This window comes from Montipora foliosa, chromosome 14, assembly GCF_036669935.1.
Source record: "Montipora foliosa isolate CH-2021 chromosome 14, ASM3666993v2, whole genome shotgun sequence".
Lineage (NCBI taxonomy): Eukaryota > Metazoa > Cnidaria > Anthozoa > Scleractinia > Acroporidae > Montipora > Montipora foliosa.
In genome coordinates this window covers 11,597,815-11,618,123 of record NC_090882.1, presented here as the reverse complement: position 1 = coordinate 11,618,123, position 20,309 = coordinate 11,597,815, and the positions used below count along the sequence as shown (strand labels likewise).

At 38.0% G+C, this 20,309-nt stretch overlaps 2 protein-coding genes across 2 annotated transcripts; both read right to left on the bottom strand.

Annotated features, from left to right (window-relative positions):
* Positions 1-364: 364 nt before the first annotated feature.
* Positions 365-16,093, bottom strand: LOC137985523 (band 3 anion transport protein-like). The gene is made up of 15 exons (XM_068833142.1): positions 15,706-16,093; positions 15,480-15,630; positions 13,382-13,927; positions 12,275-12,423; positions 11,759-11,933; positions 11,083-11,438; positions 8,942-9,265; positions 8,620-8,797; positions 8,152-8,507; positions 6,162-6,356; positions 5,427-5,600; positions 4,502-5,027; positions 3,791-3,960; positions 2,054-2,224; positions 365-1,241 (listed from the first exon to the last, which is right to left on the bottom strand). The coding sequence occupies exons 1-15, from the start codon at positions 15,763-15,765 to the stop codon at positions 1,170-1,172; spliced, it is 3,603 nt and encodes a 1,200-aa protein (XP_068689243.1). The 5' UTR covers positions 15,766-16,093; the 3' UTR covers positions 365-1,169.
* Positions 16,094-17,049: 956 nt separating this feature from the next.
* On the bottom strand, positions 17,050-19,849 carry LOC137984620 (2',5'-phosphodiesterase 12-like). The gene has a single exon (XM_068831819.1). It carries the CDS (start codon positions 19,818-19,820, stop codon positions 17,961-17,963), a length of 1,860 nt encoding a protein of 619 aa, XP_068687920.1. The 5' UTR covers positions 19,821-19,849; the 3' UTR covers positions 17,050-17,960.
* Positions 19,850-20,309: the final 460 nt, after the last annotated feature.

Here is a 20,309-nt window from a genome sequence, read left to right as displayed (position 1 = left end):
TGACAGCCAGGTGATACAATGTAGTATAAGTGATCTGGCCACATTCTTAATTACATTGTCATAGTAGATGCTTTGGCATCACATCCAGAGATACCACTACTGGTTCTATCTTTTTTTGTAATGGCCTGTATGCAAAAATTTCCTATTTCTGTAATATACACCTAACCCTAACCCTTACTGTTAAGATCTCAAGGCAAGCACCCTAACCACTGGGCCACACTTCCTCCTCCAGTTATCATATGTAAACCCCAATAATTTAATTTCAACAGCACTTTACTGTATTAGGCCAGAACAGAATTTTTAAAATCCTCTTTTTGGAATGGGGCAATTTTTTTTATGTGTTGAACAAGTAAGTCTAAGGCAATTTGCTCTTTTATGATAAAATTTAATTGGTCCTGTGAAATTTGTATAATAATTGTTATCCATTTTTACTTTTATTGACAACATTCACAAGGCTTTGATGATTCTATGATAAAATTAATGCAAACTTTCCTAGAAACTTTTGATCAACATATTCTCTTGGAGTTTGATTAACCTTGTTTTGGTCACATACTTTAAGCTTATTTTTCTGACATGCCAACAATTAAAAATATATTTCTATACAACAGCAAAAATTTTCTTTAAAAATAAAATTTAAGGATACTACTACTCTGTCTTTAAGATTCCTTTTAAGTCTTCCCTGCTTTCTTGACAGCATTCTCTTCAACTGTGGTGTTTTCAGCTTTCAAAGTCCACTTAACATAATTTTTGGTGTCATGGTTTCATTTTAATATTCAGCATTATTAGAGTTTACCTAGTACCAGAACTCGAAAAGGGGACAGTATATTGCTGCTTTGTTGCATGTTGTTTCCTTTGTGCGATTGGGTTCCAGCCAATAGCCTGCAAACACACTCATATTTCTGGCTGTTTCTCCCTGGCATGGGCCGGTTAAGATACCAGCTCTAGTAAAGTACAATGTCATTGCCTTGCTAGCCAAACCAAAATCAAAACACTCAACAACAGAAAAAAATGACTTGCATTTAAAAACAATAAAAGCTTGATGCTGAATAATGGGCTGCCCATGGCCAATACACCACTCCTGCCAAAAAATTCCATCTGCATGTGCAGGATACCTGGCCCAAGACCTATTTTCAGAGATGTGATACTAAAAATGAATTGCCATCGCGTCTTTAATATGGAAGAAAAACACTGTCGTATTCGTCCACATCACTGTCATCATCAGCTGGTTCCTCATTGTCAAGCTGTAAGAATTAATGAGAATTGAACACCTCTGTGTTTGTCACATTACATACGCAACAATTTGGCAACGTAGAGCAAGAAAGCCAGTTCGGAATTTCAAAAAAAAAAAAAAAAACCAAGGAGAACCCCACAATAAAGCGTAAGAATACAGAAGACTGGGAAACTATTTTCCCCAACAGAAGACAATAATTCTTGCATTCATCCAGATGTGCTTAAGTGATTTGAGACTTCAAACTGCCTTACAGACCTCTTCACAATATTGGCAGCAAAATAACATTTTTTATGTTTAACAGTTTTTACGTTTTAACACTTTTTACTGGTTACGGCCAGTTTAGGTGTCAATGGGTTACATGGAAATGCTAATTAGCCTTGCAAGTCTCGCTACGATTTTTCAAAATTCAAAAGAATATTGTTCCAAACTGAGGCCAGTAGGTCTAATTTTATGAAAATGGTCCATGCTTGAGTGATGGACTCTTTCATGACTCCAAAAATACCAACAATTCCCAATGCAATTATTACTATTGTTTCTGTATTTACTTACATGTATTAGATTTGTAAGGGAAAGATTGTTCACTATTTACTGAAAAATTTTTGAAATGTCAACAGTAAGGCTATTTTGAAGAGCAAAGTTGAAAGAAACTCAAGAGTTCAAATTTCCTCTCAAGAATTTGTATAATTATGATTTCCTCCACGGTCCTATGTTCCAGGCTTGTGCAAAATTGGAGCAAATTGTGGGAATGGAGCACATCAACTTCAACAGAATTCCATATTTGGGAGTGTTTGCCTGCCATATGAACAACATTGTTCTACATACCTCTCCAAGTTCGTTTTCGTCAAAAAACTTTACTAGAACCTTGCGCAGTGGGATAAGACAGATGATGAAGAAAGGAAATGATGGAGCAAGAACTGTCACCTTCACAACAATTAGAAGAGCTAAACAGATTAACTGGATTCCAGTGTAACTATGAATCTTCAAAGTTTTAACCTGAAATCACCAAATATACCTTCAATAAGTAACTGTCGGTTCATTCAATAAAAAAGGAGCAAATTAGACAATTCCTTGTAGCTTTATTATATCTCGCAGATAGTATGGGTGCTGTGATTGGCAGGCCGTAGTCTACAGTACAGCCCGCTAAATTTGAAATTTTGATGAAACAATCTCTAGCAAATTTTTCTTGTCGTTTTTGTTAAATAAACTTTAAAACTGTTTAAATCTTGCAAGCAACTACATGTATTCATAAAGCCAAGAAGATTGCTTCCCATTTTTCAGATTTTAAAGTGGCAATCAGGGTAGTTGACCTTTTCACTTGACTTAACTTAGTATTCTTTCCCACACACCTGATTACCTCAGAGATATAATAAATCTTAATAACCTTATTTTCTGGGTCCATAATAAAGTTACGGATCCTCTTTTGTTCCCCTTGATTTATAAAGCCAGCACACTCGGTTAGTAAGAGGAATAACTACTTTCAAGAAAAATGAATGAATTTTGTATGACCATTATTGGTTTGGCTGCCAAACAGTACTTTCAGATGTTATATATACACACACACATATATTATATATACACTATATATACAGTACATGTACAAGAGGGTTTGAGGTTTCAGTCTCTGTGAGTACTGTTACTATTCAATTCAACCAAATTACCAGGTTGATTCAATTGATTCAAACACATCTTGACAACTTATTCCGATAAAAATCATCTAAATAATTTAGAAACTAGGGGAAAATATTTTCCTTAACATTATATGATATTTTAGAATAAAATAGTTGTTTATGCTGGTAAGCAAATACTGGGCAGCGCCTGGGAGGAGAGCGTGACTTCCCATCACGTGACTACCCTATTTGGCTCTTTCATTCATCCCGCCATGCGAGCCTTCTCAGTTTGACATTTCCAAAGCTCAACTAGTTCTGTTTTTTCCGTTCAGCAATTTAATCCCTCCCTCCCGCCCGTTTTGCTTTCTGGTTCTCTTGTATTTTATTTTATTTTATTTTTTCTTTATGAGCTTCTGTAACCTATTTAATAGTTCTCCTTAATAAAATATGGGCGGGGAATTGCTGCCTGTGGCACCCCTTCAGCCCTGTGCTGAAGCCCCGTTAGGGAGGGGGCATATTGTTACTCCGCTGGACTGGGTTAACTTGGCCCCAGGACATTATGCCAGCAACTATGCCCGCCTTGCTATACACGCATGAGGCACCCCCTCGGCTAGTTGCCGAGGCCCCTCATCCGGTGGTCCATACCGGCGGTGGGTATTATCTGGGCCCTGCCAGTACATTCCCTGCCCCTCGTTTACGCCCAAGTTGTGTGTATTGTCTTTTATTGCGCACCAAAGCATTAATGGTTTATTTATTTCAACTGACATCAAAGACAAATGCCATTCACATTTAAGTCATCATTTGGCATGACCCATGTACAAGAGTGTGTACTTCCCTGTAAATGCACGGCCACATTGCTGTGATGTTTTTTTTTACTCTGTAAAATAATGACATTAAGGTTCCAGTCTGATTCTCTCTGACAACTGACATCACTTTTTATGCCACTGCATACCTTTCTTACATACTGTACATCAGGGTGATACTTGTGTGGCATAAACATCATTATAAATCTGTCAACCAGCTGGATACCTGAGAATGAACTCACACCAAGGTACAATAACACGCCAAACATGACTGGAACCGGAATACGATTTAATGCTGGAGCTAAGAGAATAGAAATCCCTAAAGAAGAACAAACAATGAATCTTGAGTCACTTTCAATTCTAATTAAAGTCATGTGAACTTTAACTGTTGTGTGTATTTTTCCCCTTTTGTTTTCTTGGGTTAAACTCCGTTAAGAATAAATTTAACGAAGAAAGAATTATTAGCCATCTTACTATTAGGAGACGCCATCCATTCCTTCGTTCAAATGTTAAAATTAATGGTGACTCACAAACAAACCTTTGTAAATCCCATACAGAATCAACAAGGATTGTCTGACTGGTCCAATGAATGTGTGATACACAAGTTAAAATAGGTGTTTTTTTTTTCCAATATTATGCAATGATCTTTACATAAATTGCATACTAATAGGACCAGAGTACTTAAAATGTATAAGGATTTAATTAAAGAGGTTTATATCTGAATACTGCACTTTCACAAACTACCACATTCAATAATGTAATAATAGTTACATGCACCTAGGAATTTGATTAAACAGAACTAATTTTATGCTGCATTGAGAACACCTAACAGCATTTATTTCAATTTCCTTGTGCCTTACCCGTGAGGATATGAATGGCAATGTTTGTGATTCTCTGTTCCTTGACTTCAACAATATGTGGTCTTACACCTGGAGCATGGGATGTACTCCATATTGTTAATGACTGTAAATGAGACACTGAACGAACAGTTGCAGCACACATCCATGGCAATCCCATTAATGAACAAATAAATGACAATAGTCCCATGACACACAAGTCCAAATTAAACCCAGCACCTTTGGTAAGCTTGTTTTCTTTCTTATTCAAAAGAACACCAGTTAATTCAGTTTCCATGAATAACAAAATGCCAACAAAAAGAGCAGGAACTATGGCTGCAAAAATCCAACCAGAGCCCATTGGCTTTGTCATACCAGCAGGATTAATAAACCATCCCCTTTCACTGCGTCTTGTTGGATGAAAGCCAGTGTGAAATGGATCTCCAATAGCAACCTTTGGCGTTGTGACTTTGTCATGAAGGAAGATATCAAGAATAAGCATAGATGCCATAGCAATGACAATGCCAAAGTCGCTTACAAGTCTCCTTGCCTACAGAAACAATTAAAAAACACAAGCTTAACACATTAAGATCACCAGGACCCTAAGAAAACCATCTCCCAGGTACAATGCTGACACTCGCATTCAGGCCCACTAGCCCATATACAGCAAAGGAACTTGTCAATGAAGTAAATATGCATCTGTCCTGAAAGGGTATAATCCCAACTAACTGATTGCTAAAAAAATGGTAAATTAATATGACAATCCATGATAATATTATTTCGTGTGCAAAGAGGAACTACAATAAAACAGTTGAACATCTCAATTCTTTCCTCATGGTAAACAGGGTAGGAATAAGAAAGGGAAGTTATCAAAATCTACATCCTATTGGATCTTGGTAACTATGCAAAAGGTCAAAAGAGCACTGCAGTTGAGCACATATGTACAAACCCTTTTTCCAAAGAAGTAACTTGTCCTGAACTTGCGCAAATAGAAAGCCACAAAGAAAGTTCCAAGAAGCAAGATGGTTGAGAACAATGCTGTGTTTGGTTGTCCATTCTTTTTAGTCTCTCCACTGCAAGGAGCTTCTGAATAAGACTTTGCCAAAGGATTTTCTTTGAATACCTAGTAAAAATTATTTTAAAACATTAATGTACTCAGTAATGTACCAGGAGAGAAGGGTTTATAAGGTTCAGTGTTGTGGTCTGGGGTCCCCTTGGGGTTTGGTTCTCCCAGGTTGAGTTATTTAAACTAAAGTTACCACTAGTCACAAGTGAAACCCACTATAATTATTATTATTCCAGTTTACCCCATACTGTTTATTTACCACATTTAGCGCAATATAGACTGCGTCCAACCACTGGACCCAGTTCTAAGCCACATACATGTAATCAGGTATTATGGTTGCAAAAATTTGGTTTTATCAACTCAATTGATATTGTAAATTGGCCACCATACAGAGATTCTAAAAGCTTTTAGAATCTCTGTACGGTAGCCAATTTACATTATCAACTCTGTTGATAAAACCAAATTTTTGTCTACTACTTCCCCACCGACACAGCACCACAGTTTCTTTAGAAACTACCCCCTTCATTCACTTATTATGGTTGCACCTGTGAATGTCCACAATGGCTAATTTCAATCTTGAAAGCATTCAATAAGGTTGGAAACCAAAATGAAATATACCTGTTCTAAAAAGTGAACTGCTTCATAGATGAAAATTACTGAGATGAGACAAGCAAATATTTCTTCAGTGAAACGTGTGAAGTAGCGCACCAAGAAGCAGCCCTCCAAAGCAACTACACCAAAAAGAATTATCATAACCCAGAAACCTATCCAACATCGCCATGGCAGGAATTCCAGGTCATAAATAGTACAAAACTGAAAATAAAAACATATTAAAAATGCCTAAGATTCAAATAAATAAAAAAAATGCTGCATGACTGAAAGGAACAGTCATCATACGATTTTGGTGTTAAACTGAAAACCAATAAAATTCTTTGCATTAATGGAGACCAAAAGAAAAAAAGAGATGTATCTGTTACCAAAAACCATATTGCATGCACTGGTATTTTTAGGCGACAGAGGATGGAAGTTGACACCTTTACTTCCTTCCAGTCCAAAGACAGAGAACTCAGCTGTCAAAATGATTTGTGAATGACATGATTATTATGCATTCATGCATTGAGGGACAAGGCCCATGGAGGCACAACAATAGGACACTATGTAGGTCCAATACAAAGGTCAACCTCCATTGGTAAGCAACATAATAGTAAAATACAACAAACAAGAACTTCAAAAATAAAAATGCCAGAAACAAGCAATGCATACCAAGCTGTTAAACAGGGCTATGACGTAGACAATTCTATTCACAAAAAAGAACCCAATTTAAAAGAATGGGCACACCCAAAGGAATAGGAAGAGATCATGGCAATGGCACAGTGAGATAACTATACGGTGAAACAGGAAAAGGAATTCCAGGTATTTAAGAAAGTACAGTACAAGAGGGGCCGTTGCTTTAAGTGTATAACCATACAGGATAAAATAGGCATCCCTTCTCTGTACATGTTCAATTAGACCCAAAAGGAAGATAGAACCAATGAAAGTAACAAGACTAGCACACGTCAGACCACAATGGCCACCAATCAAATTAATCTGGACTACCTGCTTACAATCTTTATCCACAAGTAGCCCAATATTGCATGTTAACTCTGTCAAAACTGTTCCATTTATGGGAAACTCAAAGGTTCTAACACTTAGTTTGGTTGAAAGGTAAGTGTGTAGATTGATGCTTGGTTGCTAACATGGTATAAAGTCTGTTCCTTTTCAATGCCAAAAGGAAGACAGTGTTGACCAGTGGTTCAGGAAATGGATCCACACATAGTTGCATTGTGTTCAAAAACATGACTTGTACACTGTACCACTTTCACCATGGTCTGGATTTGTCTTCCATGGTCCCAATTAAATATAGAAATTCAAAACTTTTCATGAACTTCAGTGCAATTTAACTGGGTTAACAACTAGGAGCGACTGCAATCAATTGTTGTCCATGGTTTTGTTATAATTACTATTCGCTCACATCTACATGTACATCTACATCTACATGTCCAGCACTCAGCAAGGTCCCTTTTTGACTTGTGGCTGTTTCTTAGGTGGTCTCACACACCACAAGCCTTTTTAGAGACATGACCGCCAAGCTGGCCACTTCTGCTGGAGAGAACAGGACAGCCACAACACCAGGGACTTTATCCCCTCCTCTTCTTGAAAAGTGCTTCGGTTCTTTAACGTCCCACAGGGAACTTAATATGAACATAGAAGATATTTGTGAGACGGGACCTACAGTATTATAGTCCTTATCCGAGAAGACTTGAAAGTCTAACCATTTACAGATGAAATTACAAAGGCAGCACTTTCTCCTCAGTTATTTTAAGATCCTGAGTGTTGATCCAGCCGGGGTTCAAACCCGAGACCTCCCACGTGACAGCTCGATGCTCAACCAACTGAGCCACCGGTGCACGGTGTCAATTTAATACATGTGCTGGGTTCCTTGAATGTGCTTTGGGTTGCAGAACTTATTCATTGGTGTGGGAAGAAGGAGTTACTTTAATTAAGATTGCTTTCTTGAGTGGACTGTTCGTAAACTGCACTTAATTTAAGAGCAGTTTGGCTGACTAACCTCGTAAATAGTCTGCTCAAACACCAGAACAGGGCCAGTTGCTCCAATTATTATTAATGGCTGTCCTGCAAACAGTCCAAACAATACGCCACAGAGACAAGTTGCCGATATCACTTCTGACACTCCTAACCAACCGGCAGTCTTCTTATCAAGAATACTGCCAAAAGCAACATTAGGGGCGAACACAGAGAAGTACAAAAAGATTGATGTCAGTAGGCACTGCATGTTAAAGCCATCTTTAAAGTCACTAAGATAAAATTTAGCACGTCGCTTGACATCCTGAATAAGACCACCACAGAAGGACCCTGTTCTGTCTAGTGGATCTTGCTCTTGTTCTTCAGCAGCTGCTGCAAGGGCTAAAAGAAAAAAAAAACGAACAAATCTGAAACATTCATATATTTAAACTGAGAAAATTGAAATATGTGAGAGTCACAAACGTGGAATAATTAAGTGCAGTTACATTCTTACCAGCCTTAGCCATTTTTCTTCTCCGTACCATAGCTCTGCTCTGCTCAATGAGGATCGGCAACAGCACATTACGATCCCACTCGCCAGGCGGTAAAACAACAGTGTCGTCAAGAAATCCATTGATGGCTGACAACAAGTCCTCCCGCGAGTCTGCACGATAGGCAACATCATGAAAAGCCTGAAAACAAACTTGTTAAGTTTAGATCCAACTAAATATAGCTTTAACTAAATTGAATATGTTATTAATGAAGTTCTCAGACTGGTCTTAAAAAAACACCACAGAGACTAATAACTTATGTAATAAAATATTTCCATAACTAACCTGATCAGACATTAAAGTTGCCACAGATCTCCCAATTTCATAATACGCCTCTTCCTCTGAGTTTGGTCCCAGCAAAACAAACAAGAACCTTACAGGAATGGACACCTCAGTAATGTTAAGATTACAACCTTTGGCGAGACGAACAAATGCCAGCACGGAATGTTGCAGTTCATCTAGTGTTCCAACAAGGACAGTTGTGGCTTCCGCTCCTTCAGGAATCTTTGATTTTACATCAGATTCTTGTTTACCTCCAGCTTCTTCTATCGCCACTTCTGGAGCAAATGATACACCAGGCTTGGGCTCCTTGTTGTCATCACTTGGCACCTGTCCATTAACACATTTCAAATTAAAACTTTTTAGCTGAGTCTGAAGTATAACAAACAACGTTTTTATTTATTTCAATTTAATGGAAATTCGTTAATTAAGTGATGGACATAACAATAATAAAAAGGCCATAAGGACGATTTGTAAGAGAGTCGCAGCAACTCCATTTTAAACAAGTCACGTCTTATTAAAAGAACATGTTGGTAAAAAAAACCCACCACTTACAACTAGCAATAACATTACTTAAAATATATAAGCTAAAATAAATTATTTACATTTCAATAAAAATTTTATAACTTTAGATTTAAAAATGTACACATTTGAAGCAGAGTCAGGCCTTCTGATAGGGTGCGATTAAAAAATGCAAATTATGCGATTTTTTCAGGGCAGATTGTGCGATTAGAAAGGCCAATTATGCGATAAATAATGTAAATTATGCGATTTTTTTCTCAGCAATTTTAAGCTTGTTTTATAAGGTTTCAGGTTAAGAAAAGCCCTTTTTTGCTGCCCTAAAAACATTTTGAACACAAAGGAACAGTAATTATGTATCTCGATCGACATTAGTTGGGATAAATAAAAAAAATGAGGTCTTCTGCACTACCGGTGCAATTTAACCATTAAAAGTTAAAAGTTGAAAGGACACAGCTAACATGCCAAATGAATGATCAAGGTGCTCGTCAACCACGAACTTCCGAAGATGGTCAATCACAATAGGGCCATACCCCCATTTATACGAGAGAAAATAAGCCGCGGCTTTCTCTGGCCGTACGTTTACGTCTTTTTCAAGCCGCGGCTTATATTGACCTGGGAATATATATTCGTATAAATAGTTCCTTTTGCGTATTTTGTACACCGTGGCCAGAGTAAGCCGCGGCTTATTTTCTCTCGTATAAAAGGCCCTAATATTGCACGATGAGAAAAACATCAGTCCATCGTCCACCAACGTGGAGCGTACCTGTGAGGTACTTTCTTGCTCGATCGTGAGCTGTCAGATTGGGCGGAATGTGGGAACTTCCTTCTTCGTCGAAGAAAAAGCAAGCGTTTTCACAACAAACTTATCCATGAGTAAGTTTTTATCAGTTTTCAACGAAAGAAACTACATTTTGCCGTAAAACTTACAACTTCGCTTATTTTTCACAAATCTCTTCTATAAGAGAAAGCAACTGTGTCATTTCAGTGGTGTGTATATAAGGCTGTGTTTGTGTTGCACCAATAGAAGGAGACTCGTACCAGGTCCCCGACATGAAAAATAAAGCCTTGAACTTCGAATGTTTACGAAATCGAAGGTGACAAAGGTTTTTTAGCCTTTTTCCAAGATAAGTCATCTTAAAAATGGCGTATTTATGCAGGAATTTCTAAGAAACGTCTTGATTTATGTTTCATTTTATGAACTTTGTGCGTCCTTTTGTGAATTATGCGATTTTTCGTGAATTGTGCGATCGGATGCGATTTGAGGTCGATTGTGCGAAATCGCACCATCGCGTAATATCAGAAGGCCTGCAGAGTGGATCTCAAAAGGCAGAATATTCCAACTGTCCACTATCCTATGAAAGAAACTGTTTTATTATTATTATTAATTACAGCCCCTTCCACTCCCTGGACTGGTCCTATGCTTAACATAAAGCCCTTGCTTCCAGTCCTCAATTTTGCCTTGTACTAAAACTAGGCATGCAGACTTCATGTCAAATTCATTTCTCTTCTCTAGCCCTAACCCTAACCCTAACAGCTTTGATACAATTCCACATCACTCTGTAATTTTGCTGAAGAAGACATGACATTGGAAGTCTATTATAAATTACAGTAAATCTAATTCCCACCTCAATAATTTCTTGGTCTGGGATATTGGCACACGTATCATCAATCTTCAATCTAATTGTTCCATCTTCTGTTGTGTTGCATTCACTGTCCCCAACAATAATTGGTTTATTTTCAGACTCAACTACAGGAAATGATGACTTGGAATCTTTTTTGGCCATAGCCCAGAGATTATATGATGAGGGACGTCTAGGCACTGTTTGTGTCATTTGATACTGATGTCTGTGCCGTAACAATAATGCAGCCAGCACTTTGTTACTGTCTGTTTGGCTCAACTGGTCTGTAATCACAAAATTTTCAACAACCGCTTCGGCTATACTTGGTAAATCAAACTTTTCCAAGTCCAGAAGCACCGTGCCTGCAAAAGAAACACAATTACCATTGTGTCCAGTTTATGTTGATTAGTCTGAAGACTGAAGTATGATGTTTCTGCATGACTTGAAATTAACTTTTTCATCTGGTGCTAGCTGGTGACCGGAGAGAAAAAATTGCTTGCCCAATCAAAATTATGGTTGCCAGTTTTTTTCATGTTGCTTTGCATAATCATAATAATTATTAAGAACTAGAGGTATTATAATAGTATCTGGCCAAAAGAAAGCAGGTCAATATTTGATGGTTTTAGGTCTAAAGCCATTCTGTTACAAGTCAGCAAAGAGGTAGATGACAAAATTTCTGTACCTTTCTCTAATCCTCTCCGTAGTTCTAACAGGCTATGAAATGTCAATGAAGCGACATGGGGTTTTCCCCAGCGGTTTGACTCCTCAACATTCTCCTCAAACTTTATCCATCGAGCAGTTTCCTTCCATTCCATTTCCTCCCCATTCTTTGTTAACTGTTCTAATTCAATGAATGCCTGGAAAATGTGAATTAGGTAATGGCCTTAGTAACTTTTGCAAATATTTTAAGGCCCCATAATGCTGAATGTGGTAGCACTCTGAGTAAAATACTGCTCAACTTTACATACACTCCATTACATAAAACAAAGCTTAAGTTCAATTTGATCAAACAGGAGGCAGAGCTATCAACCAGACAAATCACCTTTCAGCAGTTCAGTGCTTTTAAAACCAAACAAGTTATGCACTATATTATGATTTTATCCACGAACAATGATTCTTCATTGGGACTCTAGTAGTTCTGTTGTTGAACAGTCTACACATTTGACCAAACCAAACTGCACTTTATTTAAACATGTACCTCACGAGGACTATGATCATACTTGACAGGAAATCGCTGCAGGCTCTTGCTGATGTCTGTGCTACTAAAATGAGTTTTCATTCCAGACTTGTGCCGTGGTAAATGAGGTCGACGCCTTCTGAGCCCTCTTAAATCCTCAAAGCGATGCCCTATGATAACAATAATATATTGAGATATACATCTTCAAACAAAAAAAGCAACAATCAAAGAACCAAGTGGTTAGGCTTAACTACTTGGAAATCCAGGTTCAATGCATACTCTAACCAACCTGAAGTTGTTGTGTTGATGAGCGTATACTGTGTATACTGTGTGCTTGTAAATAAACTCTTTAAACTTGTACCAATACTTTTTACTTCAATGACTTGGAAAAGTAGTTTAGCAATGATAACGAGCTAAACATTCTTTATGTGACACTTAACTAAAGAGACATTTCACACAAAAGGGATAAACAGTCATGAGAGATGAGGGAAGAGTATACAGAAGAGATGGGAATGGCAAACAATAGACACAATCTTGGAGTCCAATAATGATAAAAGCAAAGAAACCCATGTGAACTGAAAGAGAACAATAGAGAACAAACTGGCATCTAGCTTGAACCCTCTCGCACCTTTCTGTATTCATGGACCCCAAAATTTAACTTTAAATTTAACTCTTTTTTTACCTGCTGCAAATTATGGTTGGGTAAGAGTTGAAAGACAATGAGAAAGTGAATCGATCCAAATCAACCAATCACCATGATGGATCTTGGCCTCTAACCAGTGCTTCTACACTGATGACAATAGCAAAATTGAAACTATCGAATGGACATTGACCTGTAAAGTCTGCATAAGCTAGAACTTGTAAAAACAAATTTCTAAAAGGTATTCACTCAGTGGTAGGAGAATAAAATTCCCAACCAATATTGTCAAAACAATGTGACAGTTTCCAGCAAACAGACATTTTCTAGCGTCAGTAATGATCGTCTCTTCTCCTTTGTTGGGCTCGCATCATTTATATCCAGTTTATTTAATATTAAATTATGAATGTAGAAGTTAATTTAAGCCAGACTTTGGACAAGATGGCTATTTTAATACAAAGAGTTTTAGGGAGAAGTGAGCTCTAACTTACATGCCATTTCTTCCAAATCTCTTTTAGCTAACTGGCTTGCCTCATCTTTTTCTGTTGCCAGTCTATCTTGAATAGGCTCAATTTCCCGTAGCGTAAGTGAACCAGATCGAAGGCGAGACTCCAGCTGCTCTCTTTCTGAGATTGTTCTATGCTGTTGAGGAGCAGCAACCAACTGATGACGATGATGTCGACGACGGTGATGGTGGTGATGAGGTTTTTTCCCTTCATTATCTTCAATATCTTTGTCTCCTTTATCCTTGTTATCTTTGTGTTCACGACTATGATGACTGTGATTCCGACGAGGATGATGATGCTTCCTTTTCTCAAACAACGACTCTGTCACTCTGTGTGCCTTTTCATTTTCATCACCATAGTGATTATGAGCTTCTTGTCCCTCATTGATTTTAGGAAGAACTCTGATTTCTCGAGATCGTCTCTTCTCCTTCTTTGGGCTAGCATCATTTTTACCCAGTTTATTTAAATTGCGGGAATGTGAATGAAGTCTTTGTAAAGGTTCATGATATTTGGTAGATGAAATGCGGCGAGCTAGAAACATACAAGGAAATAAAATCTTTGTGACTTAAACTAAATGGAGCAACAAAACAAAGACCAATTTTCTTGAGCCCTAACCATTTTTGTAAAGTACGTTTACATGTATATAATATTATTATGCTAACAAGTGCCATTTTAGTCACTCTAGACCCTCGTCAAGTGTTAATCAGGGTTAGTCAGTGACCACCACAACATACAATTCAACTATGTACCAGTCGTAATAATGTTACAGGTTTGAATTACTACATTTCAAAATTCAGATTCGGGGCAGGCCTAATCAGTGACAGACAGATCCAGATTCATCAGTTCAAATACTTCAAAAAATACAAATAACCATCAAACTGAAATCACACAAGAAAAGCCACATACCTTACTTGAATAAAAGGCAGCATGCAAAATTAGTATGGCAATTATAAAAGCTCTACAATAACTTTTTGTTGAAATCAACATTCCTGATATGATTGATGTCAACAACCCTTAAAATGCCTTCAGTGTCAAAACGAAATAAATTTCCCTAAATGAACAGCACTTTTGAGTATAATTATGTAATGACAAATCTTCAGACCAGAGTAAACAGATAAATCAATTTCCTGAAAAACAAGACCACACTGTAATGATTCCACATCAAGTGTACACATGTATTATGCACCATTCAAAGAAATTACCATCACGACAAATTTTAAACAAAGAAGGAACAAAAAAAAAATTATCATCACCGGAATTTTCAACATGTGACATACATGTGAGTTGAAACCTCAAAGTTTCTCATACACTTTCTTGCAAAATATACAAACACACATCATAGTTAGAATACTACATGCACATAACTATATACTCAAATAAGGAATCGACAGATCAATTTAATTAATTATGGTCAATTCCTGTGCAATCTTACCAAGTTGCACTTAATTAAGCTGGCAACCGACAAAACTCAAAGGCAGCACTATTGCAGTTCAACCATGTATGGCAAACTGGAATGGGAGGAGTGACAATAAAAAACAACTCTGTGTACATATATGTTTGCACAAATCTGCTCGCTGCGGCGGAAATTATGATGTTCACAGAATTTTCTGAAATCTTTAAACGTTTTCAGCCTTTCTCGTGTACTAGTTACATTCGAGATGGAAACACTCTCCTCCATCCCCAGAAAAATTCACAACTATCTCAAAGGAATTTTGGGCCATTTTATGCTACATGTAGGGTTAGCATTGGATTTATGAGGACCTCGCGATCTACGCGAATATACGCTTGAACAGTGAACAGAAAATTATGTTCTCACTTACACAAGATATATGGTATAGTGTAAGCACAATATAAGTTAATACCATGCTTGCAAACTTATTTGAGAAAGGCACTTTGAAAGAGATCCCAACTGATCAAGATACAGGCAGAACAAATTATATCATGGCAATGTCAACCGGTGATCGATAACGCTGCAATTGTTTTTCGCGGACGATTTAAAGAACAAGACAATTGATTATTACATTTGACTAAATTAAACTCTTCTGTTTTCTGTTATCTAATCAAGTACTTAATAACAACTCACATTTGTAATCTTTCTCGTCGAAATTGTAGTCGTAGTGCGAAGTTGGAACATCTGAAGTTTGAGGTCTCGATTCAAACGGTCTCGGTGCTGCAAAGGGCCGATCGAAGACCTTTCTGAATTCCTCATTCTTCACGCTACTTTGTGGCTTACCCTGAAAATTTATGAAACAACAGAAAAGATTGTAAACGTAAACGATAAAGAAAATTTAAACTACCAAATTACGTACCTCTTCCAGATCTACACCATAATTGCTCGATGCGGAGGAAATCTTCCTTGTCTCAGCCATTTTCGGAAGGAATCAGTTCGTGAGTACCACAGAACACGTGCATCAGGGAGAAAAATAAATTGTCCAAGTTCCCAAAGAAAACAACCAAAGGGCCAGCTCGTCCTTCCACAGGAGACGGCATCGATCAAGCCATAACACAACTCGCCGGGCAAGGTCAATGAGAACAATTATAGCACACGGCCGCGTATCGCAGACAATCAATACGTGAACCACAAGATGATAACAACTTTTAAACTTAACCTTGATATCAAACGAGCAGCGTTCTTTGATACGAAAAACCGTAGCGAAATAAACACAACCCCCTCTTCAGTTTGTTTGCTTCGTTGGTGAGGACCAGCCCCCTTGCATTGTCCAATAACAAAAGAACATTTTGGTCACATGCACGAAACCACGTGCTTCTCGTGCTTCTAAGTTGTGTAAACAATAATCTGATCAATTCTTATTGGTTGGGTCTAATCAATTTGGAATTTGTGTATTCTTCCATTAGTTGTGGTTACACACACCTTGGGTTTGGGACCTTCCAGAGGGTAAATAGCTTGGGTTTGGTTCTGCTCAGTTACATATTACCCTTGGGATGCAGTTACACAGTAAAAGACTCCCCTCAGAGTAAAATAATAGGGGTATACTTAATATAATTAGGGATCTTTGCATATTAGCTACGTTCTGCTTTACGATTGGCCAAGCCACCTCAGGGAGCAGATAAACCGTACTTTTCAGTTCAGGAATTGTCATGGGAAGTTCTTCTGTTCTCTTTGATGTATCCATGGAAATAACCCAAGGGCAGTTTCAGTCTAGGGAAAACGGTCTTGCCCATGGGCAAACGCTATTTACCCATGAGTAAAAGGGCTAGTGTAACCACAAATATTGTACACTACACAACTTAGCTCTCCCAAGATGTAAGCATTACACGGTACTGCAGTGTTACCGCTGCATTCAGTGAGAATAAGAGGCACAGCTATATATTCAGACAGTTGTGCCTTCTGATTAATTGGAGAAATAAATTAACAGAACACTGGAATTTTTTTTAGGTTTGTCAAGTGACACCCATAACTGTGAATCTCAAAAACTGCATAGCCTTAAACAGTGGAGATTGCTAAATTCTTAGGTACTGTTCTGCACAAATCACGGAAACGCCTATTTTTTGTGCATACTCCAAATTCAGCACAAATATGTTGCTGTGGAAGTTATTCCCCATGCTCTTTTGCAAATTATTGCCACCTTTTACCCTCACTACACTGCATTGCACTACATCCAGACGTTTTCACATACAAACAGAAATTCAGTTTCAGTTTTTATTATGCATTTTGCAAAAAAATATCACAAAGCTATGCAATGCTCACAATTAGCAAAAACTAGTTGAGGCGAGCAGTTCTTACAAATACATTCCAGATAAAAAGACATTTACAAAGGCAAAGATTCGAGTTCATTGTAGAAGGTTATAAATATATAACTACACATTAACATAAATAATAAATTCATGAGATTTTGGTTGAATGTGATTTGTTGATTCCTCTAATGAAGCTGTCCCTCTTAATGAAAATAAAACAATAGTCAAAAGTCTTAAAATTGGGAAAGTACAAATCTTTCTTTGCATTTGCCAAGGAGTCTCTTGAAAGGACCCTTTCATTTTGTTGCTACTCACTGATTCTCCTTAGAGCCAGACGAAGGAGACATAAGGAAAGTAAAGGTTGGTGCAACAAGCACCCCTGTACTTACAGACAAATGAAGATTATTAATACAGGTGATCAGCTGCCCCTTTTTATTTGAAATGAAAGACACCAAAATGCCGCCATTTTTAGATTTTGCTTCACCAACATGACTGCCACAATGACATATGCACTCAGGGAGCAGGAATGCTGCAGTGGTGAGAACACTTGCCTCCCACCAATGTGGCCTGGGTTTGATTCCATACTGTTACCCCGATAATCTTACATACAACGTCTGGGTTCAAACCATTTAAAAAAGGAAAGCAATGAAATACACATATATTTATATCTTCTAGAATAAGTTTATTTTGAACTGTTAGTTTTCATAGCAACTGAGAATATTTCTTTTTAAACTGACTGATTGTGACTTTTCCAATTTCAAATACAAATATTTCAAATCAGACCTTAAAGCTTTGAGGGTGTCTAAGGCATTTTTGGAGTTATCCCTATCATGTTTCTTCTTAAAGCATTGTGGTAAAAAAAAAAATATTACAATTTCTGCTTCCACCTTAGATCACAAACCAAAGCTAAATGATCTGAAGGTAGAACAACAGAGGGCAAAGCTAAATGAAGGGAAAGCTCATCTTCACTTGGAAGAGGAATAACTGATTCAACTTCCAGGTAATTTTTGTCAGCAAAAATATAATCTAGTGTTCCCTTAAATCCCCCTGTATAGTTTGTGAAAGGAGGAAAACCACAAGCAGAGAACAGACTAAAATCATGGCTAAGTGACAAAGTTGTACAATGTTCCTCCTTGTCTTCACAAAATACCCAGTCACGGTGTGTCGCCGCAATGTGGCCAGATGTGAGGAGCTCTACAAGACCAGATCTCGGACTACTGTTAAAATCACCACAGAGTAAGAAAGCCACTAGAGGCTGACAGTTCATTGTATCATTCATTTCATGACATGAAACATTGTCAATGCCATCTTTGACATTTCCCAGAGAGTTGATACTGGTTCCAAAAGCCCCTGAGAAAAACTGTGAAATTACCTTTCTGGCATGATTCAAAATAATGGATCCCTGGAGCAAGCGTATATGAGGATAGCTTGGTTTGAAGTAGAGATGAGTGTTAGCTACACAGAGATACTGGTTCTCAATATTAGTTACCTTGAGAATGGATAACTGGACAATTGTATTTCTCTTTTGTAGAGTTTGCAGTAAAATTGGCATGGCAGTCACATGATCTAATAATACCTCATGCGCTGGATCCACCAGGACGGCTTCATTGAGAATAATGTCATGTTGGCTTACCAAGGAAAATTTACTTTTTCGAAAAAAAGTTGCTTCCCCTTCTGGAACCTCACCACCTTTACATTTGAGCAAACATTCAAAGCCCATTGTTTCAAGGGCTGGGCGAAGATTATGCTTGAATAGTTTAGAACCACATTCTTGAAGACAAATAACATCAGCCCTGTACCCCAGAATTTCCTTGAGGAGCAACTGTTGCCGATAGCTGATATCCAAAGCATATGGTGGACAATATGGAAACAACATGGTCTGGGCAAACTCATCCTTGGAATACGTATCAGCCAGGATGTTATATGAAACAACTCTGAATGTGTGGTTGTCAGCAGTTGGTTTCTTGGTGTACATGTGACGAGCATCGAAAGGACAATACCCAGGTCCTGCTGCTACTGTAACAGAGCTTGTGACATCTGATGTCAACTCACTTACTCTTGATTCGTTTCCTGCTGCACAAGTTAGTTTTAGAAAACATCCAACATCTACTATGGATGGAGTGTACAAAAACTCACTGCCAACCTTCTCCCAATTCAATACTTCACATGCAGTGGGTGGTACTGAACTTGCTTGTTCTTCACTGTGATTGGTTGATTTGTACCAAGTGTAAACGCAGTATTGTTTATCCGCAAATTCCAGATTCAAAGATGGCATCACTGGAAAATCAGACATAATATTGTCGGGAAGAGTCAAAGACAAGATTGAAGGAGGATTAACTTGCACCCTAAAAGACTGAGAACCAATCTTTAAAGTTGAACCATCTTTCCATGCATGGTGATTAGCAAGACTGGGGCATACTTGTTCACCTTTATACCAGAGGGTCGCCCTCTTATCTTCGTTATCGGCACTCTCTTTACAGCTTTCGTCTTTCCTCACATGTTTCGTTTTCTTCTTCAAAGACAGCTCAATTCTCGTTAACGCTTTATACAATATCTCGCCTTTACTCCGCTGCATTTTTCGCTGCTTCCCTCCATAACTGAAAGAAATCGTTATATCTTCTTCTTCTTCAACACTTCTTACAACTGCCATAGGCATCTTCGTGACGAGATAACGAAAGAAACAAACCCTATTAGTCAGGAAAGTGACCGAATATGCCTTTTCTAACATCCTTGGTGTGAGGAAAACTGGGGAGAGTAAAAAAGCACCACGGGAAGTTCTCGTTCCTCTCAGTTTCGCCGACGGTATTGTTGGCGCGAGAGAATGGGGAGGGGCAAAAATTTGCCTCCCGTGCCTCCCGTCACATCTACTAAGCTGTTCGTCGCTGTTCGTTAGTTCTATTTCTGGGCTTTCATAAACATAGAAATGTTATAGTTACTAGTCTATTAAGCTGGGTTCACCAGACAACTTCTCTTCTCAACTTCTATTTCAAACATACTTGGTACATTTGCAGGCCTTTGGCACACTGATGACAATATATAAAAAGGGACGGTAATATCAAAGGATAAAACAAATTTTCGCAATCCGTTCGAACGCCGTAGAAAAAAAAATTGAGAGCGCTCGTACAAAACAGAAGCCGTGGTGAACATCTGGACTGAGTTGTTGGATAGGCGCCATTCAGAGGGCAGCCGTCGAATTCTCTGGACTGGATCTAACATG